This window comes from Tetrahymena thermophila, assembly GCF_000189635.1.
Source record: "Tetrahymena thermophila SB210 genomic scaffold scf_8254682, whole genome shotgun sequence".
In the NCBI taxonomy this organism is placed as follows: Eukaryota; Ciliophora; class Oligohymenophorea; order Hymenostomatida; family Tetrahymenidae; genus Tetrahymena; species Tetrahymena thermophila.
In genome coordinates this window covers 44971-67645 of record NW_002476448.1, presented here as the reverse complement: position 1 = coordinate 67645, position 22675 = coordinate 44971, and the positions used below count along the sequence as shown (strand labels likewise).

At 21.7% G+C, this 22675-nt stretch overlaps 6 protein-coding genes across 6 annotated transcripts; 3 read left to right on the top strand and 3 right to left on the bottom strand. All coding sequences in view use genetic code 6, as the record gives it.

Annotated features, from left to right (window-relative positions):
* Positions 1–757: 757 nt before the first annotated feature.
* TTHERM_00927120 (integral membrane protein) lies at positions 758–1291 on the top strand (the record flags this gene model as incomplete). The annotated part of the gene is made up of 1 exon (XM_001031120.2): positions 758–1291. The coding sequence occupies one exon, from the start codon at positions 758–760 to the stop codon at positions 1289–1291; it is 534 nt and encodes a 177-aa protein (XP_001031120.2).
* A 593-nt stretch (positions 1292–1884) lies between these two features.
* TTHERM_00927110 (transmembrane protein, putative) lies at positions 1885–3848 on the bottom strand (the record flags this gene model as incomplete). Its single annotated transcript, XM_001031119.2, has 2 exons — positions 1885–3134; positions 3197–3848. The coding sequence occupies 2 exons, from the start codon at positions 3846–3848 to the stop codon at positions 1885–1887; spliced, it is 1902 nt and encodes a 633-aa protein (XP_001031119.2).
* Positions 3849–9807: 5959 nt separating this feature from the next.
* Positions 9808–12149, bottom strand: TTHERM_00927100 (hypothetical protein; the record flags this gene model as incomplete). The annotated part of the gene is made up of 2 exons (XM_001031118.3): positions 9808–11664; positions 11868–12149. 2 exons carry the CDS (start codon positions 12147–12149, stop codon positions 9808–9810), a joined length of 2139 nt encoding a protein of 712 aa, XP_001031118.2.
* Positions 12150–15578: 3429 nt separating this feature from the next.
* TTHERM_00927090 (rab-GTPase-TBC domain protein) lies at positions 15579–16730 on the top strand (the record flags this gene model as incomplete). Its single annotated transcript, XM_001031117.3, has 1 exon — positions 15579–16730. One exon carries the CDS (start codon positions 15579–15581, stop codon positions 16728–16730), a length of 1152 nt encoding a protein of 383 aa, XP_001031117.2.
* Positions 16731–18212: 1482 nt separating this feature from the next.
* Positions 18213–19031, top strand: TTHERM_00927080 (hypothetical protein; the record flags this gene model as incomplete). The annotated part of the gene is made up of 1 exon (XM_001031116.3): positions 18213–19031. One exon carries the CDS (start codon positions 18213–18215, stop codon positions 19029–19031), a length of 819 nt encoding a protein of 272 aa, XP_001031116.1.
* Positions 19032–22011: 2980 nt separating this feature from the next.
* TTHERM_000927045 (transmembrane protein, putative) lies at positions 22012–22446 on the bottom strand (the record flags this gene model as incomplete). The annotated part of the gene is made up of 1 exon (XM_012796967.1): positions 22012–22446. The coding sequence occupies one exon, from the start codon at positions 22444–22446 to the stop codon at positions 22012–22014; it is 435 nt and encodes a 144-aa protein (XP_012652421.1).
* Between the last annotated feature and the right edge of the window lie 229 nt (positions 22447–22675).

Here is a 22675-nt window from a genome sequence, read left to right as displayed (position 1 = left end):
AATTTGAAGATGGGGTAATTTTAATGTATGAGGTTTTAAAGTGTTTAAAAAGCTATTAAAAATTCCTATTAATATTACCAAAAAAAGATGAAATGATTATTTTTAATTATTGTAAGAAAATTAAAAATTTTTGTAAATTAATTATGTCAAAATTTGCATTATTATCAATCAAAAGATTTCTCTTATTGATATCAGAAATAGTATTATTTTATAAAATTTGAAATCTATATGCTGCAATAATTATAAATAAATAAAATTATTTCTTAATCAAATATAAAACTCTTTAAATATGTTTAATACTATATAACAAATAAAAAGTAAATAAGTAATCTTTGATATCTATGAATTATATCTTATTAATTTTACATTTTAACTTAATTTTCTTTTTGATATTTAATGTTTGATAACTTAATTAATTTTTTATCCATTCATTTTTCTTTAAAAATTAAAGTAATTAAACAAATAATATATCAAAAATTTTACTTTACTAATTTTAATTTAATTCTGATGAATTTAATTAGAATCAGTAATATATCAATTTATCTATCTTTCTTTTCTAAAGTTATAAATTAATTATGATTTTTTTTTCTCTACATTTTTATTGATAAATAATTAGATTTTTGTTCTGTAATATTTAAACACAAATAATACTATGAATGATTAAGATAAAAACATTAAAAATATTTAATTATGATTATATAAAAAATAAATATTCAAAAAATTTAATAATCTTAAATAGCCTTGCTCAATCAAGTAAATGCAAATTAAAAATTTTAACCAAAATACAAATACTAATGAAGATAATAATATCTAAAATTCTGAAATAGCACAAATTGTAGAAGTTAGTTAAGGATCAGAAAATGTATAGCCTACAGAAGATAATTATTAGGTGAATAACTAGCCACTTATCATTTAATAAAATGAAATGAATGGAATTTTTCATAATATTTTACCATTAAATAACTAAGAAAATTGGATAAAGATCTAAATGATTGATTAATTAGAATTATTACCTGAAGAAAAAGTATTTATTAAAAGCACTATTGTCATTTTGCTTGGTTTTGCTTTTCTTGTTTTAATTTATTTACTCTGTGCCATCTTTATAGGTACAGCTTAGAATTAAACTAGTGATAGTTTAATTTATACCTTAACAGGAGTATTTTCTGCTTTATTCCTTCTATTGGGTTACTCAAAATAAATATTTAACAGTAGTATATGTATTTGGTACAAAAGTATTCTTGAGACTCTTTTTATAGGTATAGAACCACAAAATCTACCTAATTTATGGTGATTATCTTCCATTTCAGGGCAGATTAAGATAAGGCCTTTTTATTTAATGAAATAAACATATATGATATTATGTGAATGTCATAACTGGATTAAATTGAAAAAATATCAATGCTCTATTTCAAATAAAATATAATGCATACAAACATTAAAAATACAAGCACTTATGTAAAATTTCTTTATATAAATTAGTAATCAACTTTTTTATAATTGTATTGTAAAATGTGTTTACCTTCAATAATCAAACAAACAAAATTATAAATGTAAATTTTGATTAGATAAGCGTTAAATATATTTAAAAGGCTAAATTACGGCTGAAATTCACCATTTACTTAAAAATGCAAATGCAAATGCAAAAATAAATTAATAAAGATAATCATTGATTCTATAAGTTAATATATTTTGTTTATGTTTACATTTCAATAAATTGCATTTAAACAATAATTCTATTTGAGGGTATTAAAAAAATACTATCAATTTTTGTTTTGAATATATAAAAAAATATTGTAAATAATATATTTGAAACAAACAAAAATGAAGTAAAATATTCTACATTTGATGTATAATCTAAAGAAATATTTATAATAACAATTAAAATCAAATTGGTGTGGTTAAATTTGAACGATCAATAGAATTATATTTTGACAAAAGGCTCATGCCATAGCTGATAGTTAAGGCTTCTGAATTCCAAAAAGCAAATTATTATCTAGGAACATTAAATCCTGTGAATTTTTCTTGAGTTTCATGCTAGTACCATTTCTATTTGAGCATTTATTCATATTCTTCTTTGTCTATAATTCCATCAACACCAGCTACGTTTTATACTATGTCTTAAGTATCAAAATGAGGATCAAATTATGTTCCATTTAAATATTTGTGAACATTCATTGGATAGTAGAATTGAGATGTATATGTTTTTAAAGTCACACTATAAAAAGCATTAATATTGCTTTTTGAAAAGAATCCATACTTAGAAACAGTTTTCATTCCTAAATCGATTGTATCTATAACATTTTAAGGGGTCTGAGGATCAAATTATAGTCTTAAATTTCCATTTTAGTCTTATTAAGTAGCAGTCCATATATTGACTAAAGTAGAAAGTGCGCTAATAGTTGTAAATGTATTATCCTCATCATATGTTTTGTTAGCGTAATTACCTAGGAAATCTTACCAATATAACTCTCTCTCTGAGTTAAATTTTGCTGAATTCAAAATGAATTAAGTTGCATTTGTTTTTAGAACCTTGTTGTAAGTCTAGGCAACCTCTTTAGCAATTCCATTTAGCTTTTCTAAGTTAGAATTTAGGAGTTATGCGTTTTTCGAAGCAAGCATATAAAAAACATATTATGAAGGGTAGTATGGATTTGAGATGTCTATATGAGTATTGAGCACTCCAGATTCAATCTGACTAGCAAGGAAGTTAGTAGAATTAAGGTATAACATTTACAGTTTATCATCGAAAATCTATTCAATTTCAGTTTGGTTATAATTAATAAAAATGTTATTTAGAGAGTAGATTATGTTGTTAATAACAGTTAGATCTAAAATGTTAACATTAAATGGCATTTGAACAATACCCTCAACTTATTCTTCTAGATTAATTAACCAAGTATTAAACAGACCAAATTATGTAGTGTTTCTTTACTTCAACTATTCAAAATAAGAGTGGAATGCAAAGTAATTTCTAGGATCAATCTAACTATTTGAGGAGTTGGATTTGTCAAATGGCTAATAAGAATACTTCTTAAGAATTTCAAAATATTCTTTAACTTTGTAATTTTTGCTTGACCATTTATCTTTAATGGATTATCTTACATTTGGTGAGTTCATCAAAGACATACCAAGAACTTTTTATATTAATGGAAGTAATTAATTAAAAGTTAAAAAAATGTTTGATTATATATATTACTTAAATTAATTGCACTGTCATCACTATCAGATGGAAGGAGAAGAATTTTAGATAATTTAGGCAAGAAATTTATAACAGTTAGTCCTATGTAGTTCAAAAAATCATTTACGAATTAAGGGAATAGTTTAGTCAAATCAGACACCTAGATCAAATTAGTAGGAAGTTATGACCATCTGCCATTCTTTTATGCTTACTAGTAAAATCCTATTTGAGGTAAACCTTCTTCAGCATTTTTATCTTTAAATTCAAGTAAGGCATCAATACTTTCTTCAAGTTCATCTTAGTTGAATTCATAAGTACCTAGGTTATTGCATTCTATCAAATTGAGCAAAACAAGACTAGTCACAAAGAAGCTATTATCATCAATTTTTACTTTAGTTCTTAAAAGATGGTTTATGTAAGAGTTATTTTCGTCCATTACATTTAATTGCACATATGAAGAATAAAGACCTTTATCTTAGCGATACTGAAATGGGAAGAACTTAAAAGGCTATGATTCTTTATACCTATATTCATGTAATTATTTAGATAATAGCTACATTTACTACTCAAATGAGACATTTACGTTTGCATTGTATAGCATAGTAAATTATCCACTTGTAAAGTATATAACAGCAACTACCAGTATTATAGATGAAATGAATTTTTTCATTTTAACGCTATTATTTTATTAAAACTTTTATTTATTTTTATTTAAATTTTTATAAATTTAGTTAGGATTTATTTGTCGATTTTTAAAACCAAAAGATTTTAAATTAATATTTTGTGTCAAATGTATTTTACAGAATAAATAAATATTCAGACTTATTTATTTTGACAAATATTAAAAAATACAAAATTTTCATATGATAATTTATATTTTTGTTATTTTTTCTAAAAAGTGATTAATTTTTTTTAGTGCCTGTAAATCAATCAGTAAATTAGCTTTAAAATGTGTTTTCTTTTCATTTTAAAATTATAATTATTTTCCATAAATACTTTTGTATTATACCACAAAATTTAAATACGGTAGCACCTGTCAATTTGGGCACCCTTAAAAACTCAGCACTTGCTAAAACGGGCAAAAGTTTTAATGCATAAAAATGGTAAAAAATTCATCGGCAGGCAGAGAGTACAAGATAGGAAGTCTATAAGTAAATATAATTTTAGGAATAAATATATAAATAAATTGAAATTTATCAGATTTTTTCAGAAGTGTTTATTAATAATTGTAACATAAAAATAGGTTGTAAGTAAGTCATCAGCGTAAACGCAATTATTATAATATTCTATTTTGATAAATGTATTAATCCACTAATTGAAAAAACATAAGACTCATTTAATTTTATTGAATTTAACGCATTTAAAAGAATTTATAAATTTTTTTAATTATTTTAAGAAAATAAAGGCTTCTTTATCATAAAATAGATTAGAATAAAAATTTAGTTTTCTTTAAAATCTTATCTTATTTTGTTAATTGAATCATAAGATTCTCTACAGATAGCATTTAGGGTCTCTAAAAAATATTTCAAATGAAGATTAATGCTAAAAATAATATTTTAAGGTTCAATTTATTTGCATTTTGTAAGTTCACCGACCGAGGAGGATAATAATTCATTTAATTATTATTTTTTAACCCTTTTCATAATTCTTCAATTTAAAAAGAAACAACTAGATTCATGACATTTTATAAAAATAAAAATTGTAACTATTAAGAAAAATAATTTGTTTGTTTATTTTTTGAAAAGATAATAAATTTTATGATTATCTTAGTTGGTGTTGTGTGAAGGTGATTATCTTTATAAACCTTTACTTTACACAATAATATATTTTTATTTTTCTTCTAAATAGGATTTAATCACAAAAGCAATCAAAATCATAATAAAAACAAATCTTCTTTAAATCAAATTTATTCAATAGTTAAAATTGATCTTTTTTTATCTAAAATATTTTTTATTACTTATTTATAAAAATTTTGCCTAATGTAATCTCGATTTTAAAACATTGATAAATGTGTAAATACCTAAGATTCTTTATGTTTAATGCTAATTAAGACTTAACTTTTTAATTATAATTTGTTGTTTTTGAGTGGCAAATATTCAATCTATCCCTAAATATAAAAAGACACATTTAGTAGAACGAATTTTAATTAACTATTTCTTCTATATTTAATGATTCAAACCAAAGCTAAAAAAGTAAAAAAATATTAATTTTAATCAAATTCAATTTCGATATATAAAATTTTTTTTATTTTTCATTTAATATTTCCAAAATAAAACTCACTTAGTAAGTAATAAACATTTATTTTTATTAATTATACTACTATAAAATGCATTTTATTTTACTTTTACTCATAAAAAGTATGAGCTTAATAGCTGATTAATTAAATAACCTTATGTTTTTAAATTCAAAGTGTTTACTCAAACAAAAATTTTATAAATCAATCTTTTTATATCACCATTAAGTAGAAAGTAATAGTTTTCTTGTGTTATTTTTACAAAAGATAATAATTTGCTTTTATTTATAAAAAGCATGAATTATAGTTCATTTTCTAAATATATATCAAATTAGTGTGTACTGTAACATTTTACAAATCAACCTTTTTATCTCAGTATCATGTGGAAAATAATAGCTTTCTGTGTAATTAAAACAAAAAATACTAATTTGGTTTTTAAGAAAAGCATAAATAACAATAATTGAAATAAGGTATATTTATGTTAACGAAAAAAAATTAACTTTTTTATTAGAAGTTTGTGTTTGATTTTATCTAGCAATTTATTTATTTTTTGTGGAGAAAAACCACTTTTTGATAATGTTTGCTAAAAAAAAAAGTAAAGTAAGATTGAAATTAAATCTAATTAAATGCTAATTAATTAATAATCTTTATCACTGTTTAAGAAAAATAAGTTAGAATCAATCAAACCTTTGATTTTATTTAGTAATTAAATTAACTTTGCTAGTTTTTTGTGGAAAAAAGTCACTCTCTGCTACTCTTGTCTAAAAAATTATATAGCTGTGATTGAAATTAGATTTAATTAATTAAATTATGTTAGAAATTAACTTTTGTGAATCTTTGGAGGGGAAACAAAACTTTTTGACAGTGATTTCTCAAAAAAAAAAAAAAAACAAACAAATAAGATTGAGATTACATTTAATTAGATGGAAATTAATTATAAATTAGAATCTTTTTTGATTAAAAATTTAGAGCAGTAAGTAAATGCTTTTCTTTGTTTTAATTTGTTAATTTTATGTCAAAACATATAAAATTTATTTTTTTGAAATTAGAATTTTTTTATTAAATAAATATATTAAAACATTTTAGTAGTTTTATATTATCATATTATCATTTTTGTTAATCTATTTTTAAGATAAATTATTATCCCTAACTCAACATAAATTATTATTATTTAACTAAAAGTTTCATCAACTTTTTTGTGTGGGGAATTATAATTCCCTTACAAATAAATAAATATATAATCATCAATTTCATTGAAATTACAATTATTTATAAAATTATAATTTTATACAGGCAATAAGCATAATTAGAAAATTAAAGAGTAAACCTAATTAATAGCAGTCATCATAATTATATCAATAAAATTCTATATTATAACTTATATTTATTTATTAGTGATCTTAAGTAAAATTAAACTTTGAATTTAAAATTATTTATTTTTAAAGAAATAAACTGATTTGAATAAGCTTGTAGATTATTTTTATAACAATTATTTATTTATTTTAATTAGATTTTACTTTAAAAATTCAAAATTTTGCAATTGGGTTTTTGTTATAATAAATTTCAAAATTAAATTAATAAGTGCTTGTTTACATTTTGAAAAAAATTGTTTGTTTTTTGTAGAAAATTTCAACTCTAAAATGATTAGATTGCAATATTATTTTTAATTACAATTTGCCAGATGGGAAAGATAAAATGTTATGATTTTATGAGATCGAGATTTTAAAAAATAATTAAATTAATTAATATTAAAAAAGAACTTGCAAATATTTTAGGAAAATAAATAAATAACAATTATGGTTTAACTAAATAAAAAAATATTTTATATTTGATATTAATAATAAGCAGCATAAAATTAATATTAGCAACAATTTTAATCAGCTTTAATTAGATTTTGATTAAAAAAAGAAATATATCAAGATTTGCTAATCATTTTAGAAATCTTTTTTATGCGTTAATAGATCCTCGAAACTATAAAAGAAGCAAACAGTAAAAATGTAATAACTAAATTAAAAAATATTTTAGTCAAATACATTAATACCAAATTCACAGAGGGAGAATATTTAGGGCAGACACTCTTTAAGTTTTTAAATGGAAATAAAATTAAGTTTTTTATTGATAAAAAATGAGGCAATTAAAGGAGATTTATTTAATAGGTTTTAATATATATTGTTTAAAATTTGCTCTTAAAAATTACTTCATAAATAGATTTTAATAAAATAATTTTCATGCCTTTTTACTAAAAAATAGATAAAGATCAGTAAAATACATGAAATAGATTAACATTACTAAAGATTTAAAACTAGTTGACAGAATAACTGTTTTTATTAAAGGCTTCAAGATTAATGAGAGATTCTATTCATTGAAGTTAATTCAAAATACTTCTTTTTTATATTTCATAATATTTATGAATTTCTAATAATGTAATTTTTTTGAAGTAAAAAATAATTTTTCTATAAAAAAAAGATTATTTATTTAGTTGCAATTTAAGCATTGGTATTTCTTAAAATTTTTTTGAACCAGAAGCCAATAAGATTAGATAGCAAACATATTATTAATGTAAATACACTATTAATGAAATACAATAAAATTTTTAAATAATTAATTAGCTATAAAAAAAAATTATTTCCAAAAACAGTCAGTTTTACATATTACAATCCTAAGAATTATAAATAAAATAATACCTCAAAAAATTTTAATAAGATATTAAAAAACATACAAAATAAATAAATAAATAATTTATTGATTCAAGAATGAGTTTTTCTAATAAGAAAAGTTTAATCATGTATTTTTATTGTTAATTCTATTATTTAATATTCTAATATATCAATTTTTATTTATTAATTGATAATAAATTCTAAATTTCATTATATAAAAATATCAATAACTAACTAACTAACTTTTAACTGTTTTTTAAATAGACTTTATTTAATCATATTTGTTTTTTAGTTTCATTTATTTATCGAAGAAAATTATGAAGAAAAATATTTATTATTATAAAAAATATTTTAACTTATGTAATGGTTAATAACCTAATTAAAAGTTTTAGATAAATTATGAAAAATAAAAAATTATCAATAATATATTTTTACATTATAAGAAAATTCAAAAATAATAAAAACATGATTGAACACAATTAAGAGACATACTTAGTTAAATAATATTTCTAAACAATAAATTATGAAATTAAATTGTAAATATGACTGTGTATAAAATGATAAAACTACTGAAAAAAGAATGAATTTTTGATATTTACCAAAAAGTAAGATATTTTTAGTTGCTGTAACAATAAGTAAGCAAGTACTTAATAAATTAAAAATAATTAGTTAAAGTAATATTTTAAATAATATTAAAATAATCCTTAATAATTAATTATACTCTTATTTTCACTAAATTAATTGTTCTAACTTAATTTGTTATTTGATTTATCATTCAGCATTCATTTTTGGGTGAAAAACTGCTAATCAAAGTATTTGCTATCTCAAACAGAGAAATAATAATGTAAAAATTAATGTAATCGAAATTACACAAATATTTCTTTTTTTTATTATAATACAAATTTTTTTTAATTGAAGGAAAAGCTAGATAAACTTTTATAATTTAAAAGGATAAAATTAACTTTTAATTCTTATTTATAACATAAATTATTTATTTTATATTATTTTTTATAAAAAAATGAGGAAAAAAAGCATGAATTACATTTCATAAATGTATTACTTAAATAAAATTTTACAATAAAGATTTAGCAAACAATTTATGACATTGATAAATGGAATTAAGTATTATTGATAAAGCTCTATAAAAATAAATGACTCTTAAATGTAGGTAAAAAATAAAAACAGAAGTGAATGCAATCAATCAATATAAATAATTAACTAATTCACGACATAAAGATTATACTTTTTATTGAGCAAACTTAAGCATTTTTAGAAATAAGTAACAATTATTTTCATTTAAAGTTTAGTAAAGTAATAATTTTTTGATAATTATATAATTTAGGATGGATGAATGATACTTGCTTTATTTAATTAATAAGTTTCTTATTTTTTAAATTAGAAATGGTAAATACCAACATACATACATTCATAATGGCATATTTAAGTTTTGTAGAAATATTTTGAATTCAATTTATAATTAATTATATATTTTTATTTATATATTTATATTTATTTGTTTGTTTGTCAATTTTTACATAAAATTTATTTATCATTTTTGGTTTTATATGGAAAATATTAATTAAGTCTTCAATTATCAGCAAATTGTTGAAAACAAGAGGTTTATTTATATAGAATTATTTATTTATTTATTATTCTGCAATTTTATTCACTACAGATAATTAATTCAATTATAAGATCCTCTATATCATCTTAGAAGAATGTAATTAGTTTTTTTTATATCACATCATCTTCTTTTAAAGTAAAAATCCTAAATTAGATCTTGGAACAGAAGTAGATCTGTTTCCTTAACTTGAGTTAGAGGCAGCTGGATTATAAGCCACTTAGGTTATGCTTGTATTATTACTATTTTGATTGGTATTTGAGTTGTTGCCTGTGGGTTAAGGTTGCTAAACCCTTTGGCTGCCTAACAAACTATTCAGTATACTGGTAGCTGCATTATGTTTACCAACAGTCATTTTTGGGATATTCATTTGGAACGATCCACTTCTTGAGTTTTAATTAGTAATATTGTTATTATTTTAGTTCTAATTTTATGACAATGTGCCATTATAAGAAGTGTTCACTCTCATAGATGAATAATTGGCAGATTTGTCACAAGATATATCATTTATTTAACTAATATTGTTATTACCGTTTGTTCTCTCTTTTAGACTAGCATATCCAGAAGTTTTTATATTTTATTCTATGCCAATTGTATTCAATCTTTCGCTTGCCAAATTGTTACTGTTATTATTATTACTATTGTTTGGACCACTAACTGAGTCAAATCTGGGACGATAGAACCCAAATGAATTTTGTAGAGAGTTAGAAGCATTATTTTATTAATGGTTGTTATTAGATAAATACTAGCTAATATCTCCAATGTTAGAAGAAGAGCGCTAGTGTTAATGTTAATGTTAGTTTTAAGTTTGCTATTATTGTTATTGTTATTATTATTACTATTATTAAATAGTTTGGTATTGTTAAGGAATAGGAATATTATTGTGGTTTGCAGCTACAGGTGTGCACAAGAATGATCCATTTTTATTAGGATTTGTCATTATTTATCCATTACTCATATTTAGTTATCCAATGGAAGTATTTGCTGCATCTTAAATGTTTTCTTTGTCTTTTAGTGAATTTCTATAACGGAACCTTTGTTGATTAAAGTGGTTAGTATTGTATCCATTAATATTCATTTTTGTAGATTAAGGAAGAGGAGGGTGAGGGTGAAGAGGTGCGCCGCTTTAAGTTTTAATTTTAGCAGGTTGAGGCTTCTTTAAATATGTTTCAATTTCTGAGTTAATTATCTAAGATTACTATGAAGAAACTTACTAATTGCTAGGTATAGATTATGAAGAAGTGTAATTGGTGTCTTTATATTGAGAGGGAATTTAATAATTTTTTTGCTATGAGCTAGAAGACTAGTTAAATGACGAGGAAAGCTACTGCTATATCGATGGTTGTTATTACTATAATTATTGTGTCTTATTATTATATGAAGAAGTTGTTTATTGTACTTATTTAGGTATCAAATATGAAGTTTCAGTTGTGTTAACAATTGAACTGTGAGAGCGAAGGTGAATTGGATTTGCTTGGTTTTATTATAATGGTAAATTTTAATTGAAGCCTTGTTATTTACTTTGCTATTATTATAAGCTCTTTTCTTCCCTACGAATTCTTTCAAATACTTCAGCAAGAGCTATCTTACATGAATTATCATTATCTTTAGCATTTGCGCTAAAGGAAGTATGCTAAGAAGGGCCACTCTGCTTCTAAGCAAAATGGTTTCCGTGCTACTAATTGCTAGGTTAAGGGACAAATGAAACTTTAAAAATATTGTCAAAGTTTTCAAACACATAATCTGCTTCTGACATGTAGTTGTTATGCAATTGCTTTGCAATATTAACTCTAGCAGATAAATTAGTGCTGTCTTCCTATCCTGCGCTTCCAGAGGAAATTTTAGACTTTGCTTTGCTTGATTTATCGCTGGAGTGTGGATTAGATTTTTTAGATTCTGTATTTTCTGGAGAAGATACTGTTACAAATGGCGATACTTTACATCCTTCCCTATTTGTGCTCTGGCTATTCTTTTACTGTATTTTTTAAAAGAAGATTTGATTTTAATTTATTTATTTATTTTATGAAATTTAGGTTTATGAGTCATCAAATAAAAACACTCTATTTCCAGTTTGTTTTATGCAAAAAGCTGAAAGTCATATTGATAAGTTTTTTTATGGAGAAATTTAAGTGGTTTTATCATGATTTGAGACCTGCTTAAACAAAAAAAAAGTTTTACTAAAGAATCGGCTGTAGTCAGAGTCACAAACGAGTCTGTTAGAGGATGGAGGATGTCAGTAATATCAGGACGTCCGCCCTAACCAGTGCTATTTTTTGATTTTTTAATGATTTCATTAGCTCTTTTCATGATCTATTCCAAGCTCTAATTTCCACTGCTTGTAAAAGATCTCACTACTTTAGATTTGACAGGAAGTATTGTACTTGGAGTACCTCCATGCATTAGGTTATTGCTGTTTATACTAGCATTCAAATTGCCAGCTGATTTTTCTTGTTAAAGCATTTCTTTTTATAATAATGTATGTTATGTGCTAATTCAATAAAGGTTTTTTAGATATCAATCTAAGATATTGAGCTTCTAATTAGAATGATTTCTCTTAAAATAGTTTAAAATGAGTTTTTTTTTCCTTTAATGCTATTATGCTGCCAATTTAATTTATATTTTAGCTAATAATAATGTTAATGCAGCTATTCTTTCTTTTTGAATTTCTTGTATGTATTGAATGACTTAAATATATAAATGTTTGATAATTTGTTTCTTAATATATTCTGTTTTAAGTATAAGGAATTTTTATTTTATTCAAATTTTTGTTAATTTTTTCTTCAACCCCAAATATAATACAATAAATACACTCATTCATTATCTAATTAAATCATTTGATTTTTGATTGATTTTAATAAAATGCATTCAATTATTCTTAATAATAAATGTTAAATTGTATACATAGATAGATAGATATCAAGGATTTGTTTGCCCTAAATTTATTTGATTGATTTTACCTGCAAATCATTAAATATTACACATTTTGGAAACGAACTAATTATCTTTCCATTTTAATTTGAATTTAATTATCATTCAAATATTTTTACCGTTCTAATGTGCGCAAACTCACATATTTTAATTTGATTTAGAATCATCACAATTTTTTAAATGATATTCAAATTCAAAAAAGTTAACCTCTCTATCTATCAATTTATTTGTCTCTCAACTATATATCTATCTATCAACCCTTTTTGTTTTATTGATTATTACTTCAAATAATATTAACTTATAATTAAATCCAAACAGCCAAAAATACAATTTATAAAATATATTATTTAAAGGTTTCAAAAAAAAATATTTTTATAGAGAAAATGACAACTTTTTAATGGTTTTATTATTAAAATTTTTATGATAATTTATTAAATTAACAAAAATAATAAATACTTGAATTATAAAATTTTACCATAAATATTTTATATTAATTGAAATCAACCATGCATCTCTACTTTTATTAACCATACATCAATTTTATAGTCATATTTTTTTTAAATATTATCTGAAGATCATTCAATTCTTTTTCCTCTGTTTTGAGAAATAAAATTTAATTAATTAATTTAGAACCTAAATTTTAAACAATTTATTGTATTCAAATATTCAAACAACTTTAATTGTTATTTGAATTTAGTATTTTTGTCAGGAAATTCAAAATATTAGCTTAAGATATTTAATTTTATTTCTTCAGCTATTTTTAGCTTGACATCAATTAATTATTTTTTAACTTTCATAATCATAATCTAAAACTTTTACAAATAAGACTTATACATTTTTAATTTACTTTAGTAGGTTTTTAATTATTATATATTTTTATGCTAGTATTTCTTAGCAAGTCTACTTTTCATCAAAATTATTTTTGATTGATTTATATAAAAAATATTTTATATTTTAAGAAATAATTTATCTTAATTTTGAAAATAATTGTATCAAAATTAATTTATGAATATTACAAGTTGATTTTTAACTTTAAAAAATAATGAATGATGTAAATAAATAACACTAATAAAAATCATAAGATTTAATTTTATATTATTCTTTTATTAATTTACTTGCTTTTAAAAAATAAAATTATTTTTAATATTTCTTTATACGTTTATCCTAACTAATTCATTTTATTAAAAAATTTTATAAAATTGATACTTACAATAAAAATGTTTATATATTGATTTTATTGGTTTAAACTTGAGGAATTTACTAATGCTTACCTCATTTAATTAATAAATAAATAAATTCATACTTATAATTCTAAAATATATTTAATAGGATTCTTATTTATATGTTAAATAAACTTGCTAAAAATAACTGATTTTCATACCTAATTTAATAATTTTTTACCAATTAATATAAATTATGAATTAGTAAGTATTTAATGCATTAAGTTTGGTAAAACTATAGCTATATGAAACTAATTTTTTAAGATATTTAATTTATAAATTTAATTTATGCTAAAATTGTTAAAAAACTTGATTAAATTTTCAGAAATAATTATTACCTAAAAGTATATCTAAATAATAAAAAAATATTACTTTCTTTCTAAAAATTGCTTATTCCTGATTGATAAAATAACTCAAATATATTCTAAATATATAGTTTAATTTATTGAATTTTTTAATTTTCAGATAATACCTAAGAGATAAATATTTTTAATAAATAAGAATATAGTAATTATCATGTTTTAGTTTTTAAAAATGAATTTTTATTTTCAAATAATGAATAATTAATTAATTTCGAATATTATGTTTGTTTTTCAAAAAGTATTAAAAATTATTTTTCAGGAATAAAATATCTTTATTTTGAATGACTAAAATAACAAAAAAAATGTATGTATCAATTAAATAGATATCATCTATGTAGCACATATTAGTTACTATCATAATCTTAAATAATTTTTTACAAAGCTTAGTTTTAGAAATCAATTTAAAGGTTAATAAAAAGCTCTAAAAATTATTAAATTTAATTTGGCTAAATTAAAATACTTTTAAAAAAAATATTATGTAAAATTTTTATATTTTAAATGTTTTTATTGAATTAAAATAGAAAATTTAATTTAAAATAGAAGAATTTTATTTGAAACAGATGTATGTTTGTAAATATTCACTTGATAATCCAAAATGTTTATGATTTATCTTACTGAATTAATTTTCGTACAGAGGGTTAATTTGTTAATATAAATTGATTGTTGAACTTGCTATTTCAATAGAAATGACTAAACAAATCAAACTTAACAGAATAATTTAGTATTATAAAAATTTTAAATGAATAAAATATATCCATTTTAATCACAATCTTATAGGAAATATTGAACTCATATAGTATTAATATATTAATAGGTTTAAAAAAAAATATAAATATAGAAAAAACACAACAATAAAGAGATAAAAATAAATAAAAAAAATTAATAAATAATTAGAGGGACTATTAAATCCTAAAAATCTGTGTTTTTAAAGGTCTTAGTGAATTAATGAAGTAGCTTGTGCATAGATTAGTTAAAAATCTTTTGAAAATATTTATATAAATTTTTTAAAAACATTCCTTCAATAAATGAATTAGTGAATTTCAGGATGCTGAAAAGAGAAATTTTACATGATTATTTTTTTATTTATGATGTTAATCCTTCCCTCTTTTCAAAAATAGACTGAGAGACAAATTATCATATTTTGCTTTATAGGATAATTCTATTTAACAGGCATATAATTATAAATAGGGATTTATTAACTCATAAATAAATATGCATAAATACAATACGCACATATGATTATTTATTGGTGAGGACCTAAAACTAAAAAGTTAATCAAAAATAAGTTAAGAAATTGAAGGGTTATAGTAAAATATTGAAAAAAAAATAAATTAATTAATTAAATATTTAGTCAAGAATTTGATACTTAATAAGAGCAAATGTTTTTAAAAGAAATTTTCAGTTTCAAAAGAACGCCTAGTGATGACTAAGAGAAATAAAAAAGAATTTCCTAGTCTAGCAATTATTCAGAGAATGGTAGATATATGGGTAGCGTAGATTCATCAGCACCATCTTCACATGCATCGACTCCGATGTCTAACAATTTTAATAAGCAATCCATAAATTTAATACTTGGATAAGAAGATCTTGATAGTAGTCTCAAAATCTACACTAAAAAGGAATGGATTTAAGTAACTAAAACTAAAAATAAAGAGAGTACTTCTTATAGTGAAATAAAAGCCAATTTAAGAAGAGGTATTCCTAAATCATTAAGACCAAGAATATGGTTTTGGCTAGCTAATGTGAAGAAAAATTAATAGTAATATGAAAGAGGGATTTATCAGAGGTTATCAAGCTATATAAATCCCGACTGGGATAACGAAATTAGGAAGGATGTAAATCGTACTGTAGTTGAATAGGAATTTTTCTAAGGAGAAGATTCTCTTGGATAAAAGTAGCTTTATAAAGTATTAAATGCTTTTAGTAACATAGATGTAAATGGAACTGGTTATGCATAAGGCATGAATGTTATTGCAGCGACAATTCTTTTGACTTTACATGATAAGAAAAATTTTGTAAACCCCAAAAAATCATTTGGCAAAGAATAAGTCACCAATGAAGATATTGAAGAATGGGCATTTTGGATACTTTTCTATATAATGCAAGAGCAAAACCATCATAAAATTTATTAAAAAACGATGGTAATGCGCAAATAGTTGCTTGAATCCCTTGAGAATAAAATAAAATTAGAGTGCCCCAGAGTTCTGGAGGCTTTAAATCATCATAGCATTGATTTTGGATTAGCTTTTGACTAAGATTTTTTTTCTATAATGTCATATAAATGTCCTTTGCCTCTTTCTTAATTTGCTATGGACATGTTCTTGTTTGATGGGCACAGAGCTCTTATCGATATAATCTCTAGAATTATGCTTATAAATGAAGAAGAGTTCCTCGAATGTAGAGAATTAGATGATATGCTTATGTTTTTGAAGTAAAAAAAGAATGAGGATTCATGGAAGAAAAGTCGTAAATCCACATTCATTTTGGTCCCTTTTGAATATTTGTAGTACGAAAATGGAAGACAGGAATGAAAATTAATTTATGAAATAACACAAAAAAGACTAACGAAAAAATATTCACTCACTACTCAGTGATTTTAAATAGATTAAATTTGACGTATTTCTTTATTTGTGAGAAATCATTCAAATTCTAATAAAAAACTCAATTCATTCGCTATATTTAAAATATAATTAAAATTCCCTTAAAAATAATCAAATCTATTATTTGACTTCCTCCTCATCTAATTAATTATCTATATTAATTAATTAGCTTAGCCTACCTAAATAAATAAACAAATAAGCTATAATGAAATTATTCTCTCAACTAAAAAACTCTATTTATTAAAATCGCAATCAATCACCATTAATTACCAATAATTCTTTTCTTTTTCATCTTTTCTAATGTAATTTTCCTAGCTAAGCTTTAATAATAATTATTAATGTTGTTAATCTATTTTAAGATATCATCACACTATTAACATATTTTCATAATTTTACTAGCATTAATTCCAAAAACGTATATCACAACTAATTAATTATTCTAAAAATTAATCAATTATTAATTTCACAAAATCGGTTTTTGCTCTTTTGAGAATTTATTTTAAATAGCATGAAAAATGAATGCTATTTGACTTAACGATTATATTTTATTGTAATAAATTTATATATCTATTTATATTCTTATATTAAATAGCATTCATTCTTTTCACTCTTTTTATAATATTTCTACTTGTATTTTAAATTTAATTCAATTTTTATTTTTGAAATTCTTTCTTAAAATACATTAAAATACAAAACTGTTATTTCAAAGCAAAATAGGATAAAAGTAAATTATTTTAATTAAGAAAATAGCATTCTAAAATATTTACATATTTTAATTGATTTTACAAAAATACTTTTTATAACTATTAATACTTTTACAAGTTTTGTTGCTATTTATTGTTTCTCTGATCAAGTTAATTTTATTTAAACAAACATATTTATTTTTAAATTTATCTTTTGTAAATTAAAATTATTTCTTTTTTAAAAAAATAATTTTTTTTTTTTCAACTTTATAAAATTATTTAAAAATTATGATTTAATCAAAGAATAATTTGTAATGTTTCACCTTAATCAATTATTGAAAGATATTTTAGAAAAACTGCATAGAAAATTTAAGAGACATCAAAATTATTAAGTTGATTAGAGGGTAAACAGACAGATAAATAGATAGACAGACAATGTGATGGAAATAGCAAGCAGGAAATATTTGTTAGCAAAAAAAAATATATAGATAGTTTCAGAGTGATATTAAGTGTATTAAAATTACTTGAATATATATATCATTATAAATAAATTTGATGAAATATATTGAATTAGATATAAATAAATTTCATTTTGAATTCTAGGCGCAAAAAGAAAAAAATTGAATAATTACAAACTTTAAATTTTAAAGAAATAAATAACAAAGAAAGAAGGAAGCAATTATATTAGGAAGATATTAATTAAGAAGCATATAGAAATAGGAAGGGTAAAATGAATTAGGATCAGAAAACTAAAGTGTATGAGATTCTCAAATCTGTGAATCTTACTATCAATTCGATTAAGGATTCCAGTACAATTTTGTTGCAATATTGCAGTGAGGATTATAGAGAGGATTTCACAAAATTATGGGATTAAGTGTTTTTGGAAAAGAGAGGAGTTGAGAAGGATAGGATAGGGCTTTTCTTCATTTTACATGAACTTCTTTATCGCTCTGAAAATGAAAAGTTCAAGGAAGGATTCTACAACGTTATATTGCAAAATGTTTTGGGTATTAAAGACACTGAGCATAGCAAGTTGAAGAATGAGATATTAAAGCTGACTAAATTGTGGATTGATCACAAGATTTTTGATAAGTAGAAAATCTTTCGTCTCACTATGAATTTAGGTATTGAAGATCAGTCTGTTGATGAAATGCTGAAGGCTCAGCTACCTGAAAACTTGCCTAATCCTCCTAATGAATTAGTTAATTTTGCATAAAACATCAGAGACTTAAAGAAATTCAAAGAAAAGGTTAAAGAAAATAATTAAAAATTGTAACAAACTTATGACATAGTTTAATAGTAAGCAATGGGAGGCTCAACTGAAAATGTCTCTGCTTAGTCTATTAATGATGATATTAACAACAATGTAGAATAGTTAAAGAGACACTTGGAATTAGAAAATAAATACCGCACCTAAGTATTGAAGTATTACAAAGATATCTTAAACTTCTTAGACAAAGAGCACAAAAAAAATGTGGTTGAATTAAAGTTATTTATGCAAAAAATAGCAAAACTAGAATAAATTCGTGATAATATTGAACTTCCATGACTTAAAAACGAGAGTATAAACCTACTTACCTATCTATCTATCTGTCAATGAAAAATAGAAAGACAAAATAAATATAAACATTTCTTTCATAAAATAACTAATTAAGTATACAAATACTGCAAATATTTGAAAAAAAAACTAAATTATTACAAATAAACTACTAAATTTGGGTATTATATGTCTGTAAATAAATTAAACATGTAATTAATTAATTAAATATATATTAATCAATCATATCAATTAGATCTAAATTTTAACCTAATCATAAATAGCCAATAAAAACATACAAATTACATTATAACTATTGAATAACCACTTTTCTAAAAAAATGCAACAAATAAATAAGCTTTTTTTCATAGATCAATATTTTTTTCTTCAGTAATAATGATTTATTTATTTATTTATTTTCCCATAAATTTGCCATATTATTATAGTTTTAAAATTAATGCATTTAAAAAGAGCAAATAATTAATTGCATACTTTCGTACATTTTCTTATATCTTCATTTTAAAACTCTAATAAAAATCAACCAAAATAAAAACGTTTATAAATGATTATTTTTACAACTAACACTTACTTATTAATCCTTGATTGAAAAGTTAGCAGTAAAGAAAGCTATATTTGAATATTCTATTTTGCCAAACAAATCATTTTAATTCAAACAATCAAGAGAAATCTATAAAAATGAATAAAAAAACAAAATTAATTCTTAAAATTAATGAATGAATTATTAGTAAATAAAAATATTAAAATCATTTTATTAAGATTTTAAATGATTAATTAACCCTCAATATCAAAAATTAAAAAACTTAAACTTCATACAATGTGTTATTTTTATGTTTTTCAGATATTTTAATCAAAGATCAAGAAAAATAATTTTAAAATTTACAAACTTTTCACTTTAAAATTTTATTTTTTTTAATAAAATACTTTCAAAAAAATAATTTTAGTTTTTTTCAGAAAAATTCAGGCTAGTTTAGCACATGAACTCTTTTTATTTTAATAGCTCAAAATTCTTATTAAACATGTAAAGTTTTTTTTAATTGCTTTATCATTATTTTTTTATTCTTATATTTTCTTCTAGAAGAATAAAAAAAATAGGTAAATTCTAAAATTCTTTTTCAAAAATTGTCTAGCTTTTAATTTTTTCAGGTTGTAACATATTTGATATGCATAATACTTTTTTTTAGAGGAAAAATTGATTAAAGTTATTTTGGAAATCTTCACTTTTTATTACCAAAAAAACATGAAAATAAATTAATTAAAATGAGAGTAATCTTGATTAGTTGATTTTGTATTTTGTATTTTCGATAAAAATTAATTTTGGGTAAATAAATAAAAATTATCTTTATTCATCATCTGCATACATAGTACGTTCTTTTTAAAAACTGTTCCTATGAATTTCAATTCTCCTTTCTCTCCTATATAAAAAAATGAATTAGTATACAGAGAGAAGTCTTATTTATTTCATATTTTTAGTATATGGAAGAATTAAAATAAATAATACTAACATAAATAATGAGACAAATATAAAAAATTAACTAGATGATTAAATAATGAGAATTATTTTTTGAATGTAAATAATAACTTTTCAGAGTCAAAAAACTAGAAGATGAGAAAAAAATTATAGTTAATCAAATAAACAAACAGTTGATGATTTGATAAATAATTATTAACCAACATATCACTAATCTATACTCTATAATAATTATAAAATTTTTATCAAAGCAAATTTTTATATTGAAGGAATACACTTTTAAAAATGTTTAGTAAGTAAAAATGAAGTAAACTAAAATATTTTATAGCCTTCTTGTTATTTTTCTTTATGTATGGAATAAATATATTTTGCAAGTTCATAAAGAATTATAAATATAGCAAAAAAAGTAATTAAATTGATTAAATTAAATAATTCAATATTTGAAGATTACTAATTACATCTCGTTCCTTTAATTTCCCCCCTCTTCTTTTTTCCACTATTTATGTTTAATGTTTCCTCTTTGATTGATTTATAATTTTGCAAATTTTTCTTTCTACTTTATATTTGCTTTTTCTTCAGAGACTCAGGTTGAGAAACAGACACTATGTATGCTTTAATTCAGTTTTTACATCTCCAAAATTTGTTAGTAAGTTGATTAGTAAAATTTAATTTGAAAATGAGTTGAATAAAAATTCGTTAATTTAATAATTAGAAAGAATAAAACTATATTATTTGAATAATTAAATAAATAAATCTCTGTTTTTTTTAAAAGTATATTTGTTCATTAATTTAATAAGTATCTATTTTATTAAAACAGTGAAAGGATAGATAGATAGAGACAGAGAGGAAAAAAAAAATTTAATTGAACTGAGTTATAATTAAAATAAAAAAATTGCACATTATTTAAAAGCAAACAAACAAACAAATAATCTATTAAATCAAGCATTCCCCACTTTTTTTAAAAATTAGCTAGAAATCAAAATCATAAATCAAAATGATCAGCATAATAAGTATTAAGGCACTATTTCATAACATCTTAATCAAATTTTTTTGAATGCTTAGTTCATGTATTGCTATATTTTTCTCAACAGCTTCACTTGAAAGAAGTATTATTTCCTTAAAACTTGTTTAAGCCTCTTCTGAATTTTCAAAAAATATTTCTAAATTGAGTTTGTAAAAAAAAATAATAGAAATTCGTTACTTTTTACTGGTAAAAATTAAAAATATGACATGACTGTTTATGACTGTTTAGGTCTATTTTTAAGTCAGCTTTTTCATTTAAGAGTAACAAAATCTTTGCAGATACCTCTCAAAGAGACTACTAATATTACTTTAATGAAGTTACTTTGCAGCATAAAATTGAAAAATTACTATTCTATCATCAACTCTTTGTGGGATTTTATGTACTTGGTGTCTAAAATAAAATTTGGAGAGGAAGAATTTCAGTTTAAATCATTATATACATATAGTGAGTAATTTGTAAAAAAGAATAGAGGAGAACAATCAAACTAAATTAAAAATTAAATATTAATATTGTGAGGAAATCGAATAAATTTTGATTAAATGTGATATGAAACAAGCAAAATAAATAAATAAACAAACAAACAAGCAATCAATAAAACAAAACAAAACAAACAAACGAGAAAGAGTGAGAGAAATAGATAGGTGATTTGTTTACCCATCAAATAATGATTTGCATTAATTAATTTTAAATATATTACTTTTTACATGAAATGGGAAGAGCATAACAGGAATGTATAGTAAGGTTTAGATGAATTTTTTGATACTTGAGTTTTAAAAGTAATAATAAATTAAAATATAAAAAAATACCCAAACAAAAAAAAAAAGGCAATAAATCAAATTACAATATTGATAACAATAATAATAAACAAAACAACAAACTGCAATATTTTATTTCTTGCGATTCTTTCTTAACATTATTCACAAAATAATTTCCTCTTGAATCAAATATAATCTGTAGATTAAGTTATTTCTTCCATTTTTCTTTATTCTTGCAAGAAAAAATATTTGATAAACCTGCAAAAAACACATATTTTTAGCAATGTAAGTTCAAAATTCTAAATAAAAAATTGGACTCTTTCTTAAGAAGAATTTCCACAGTTTGAATCAATTAATTTAAAACCCTACTGAATTTTAATGGCTTGGA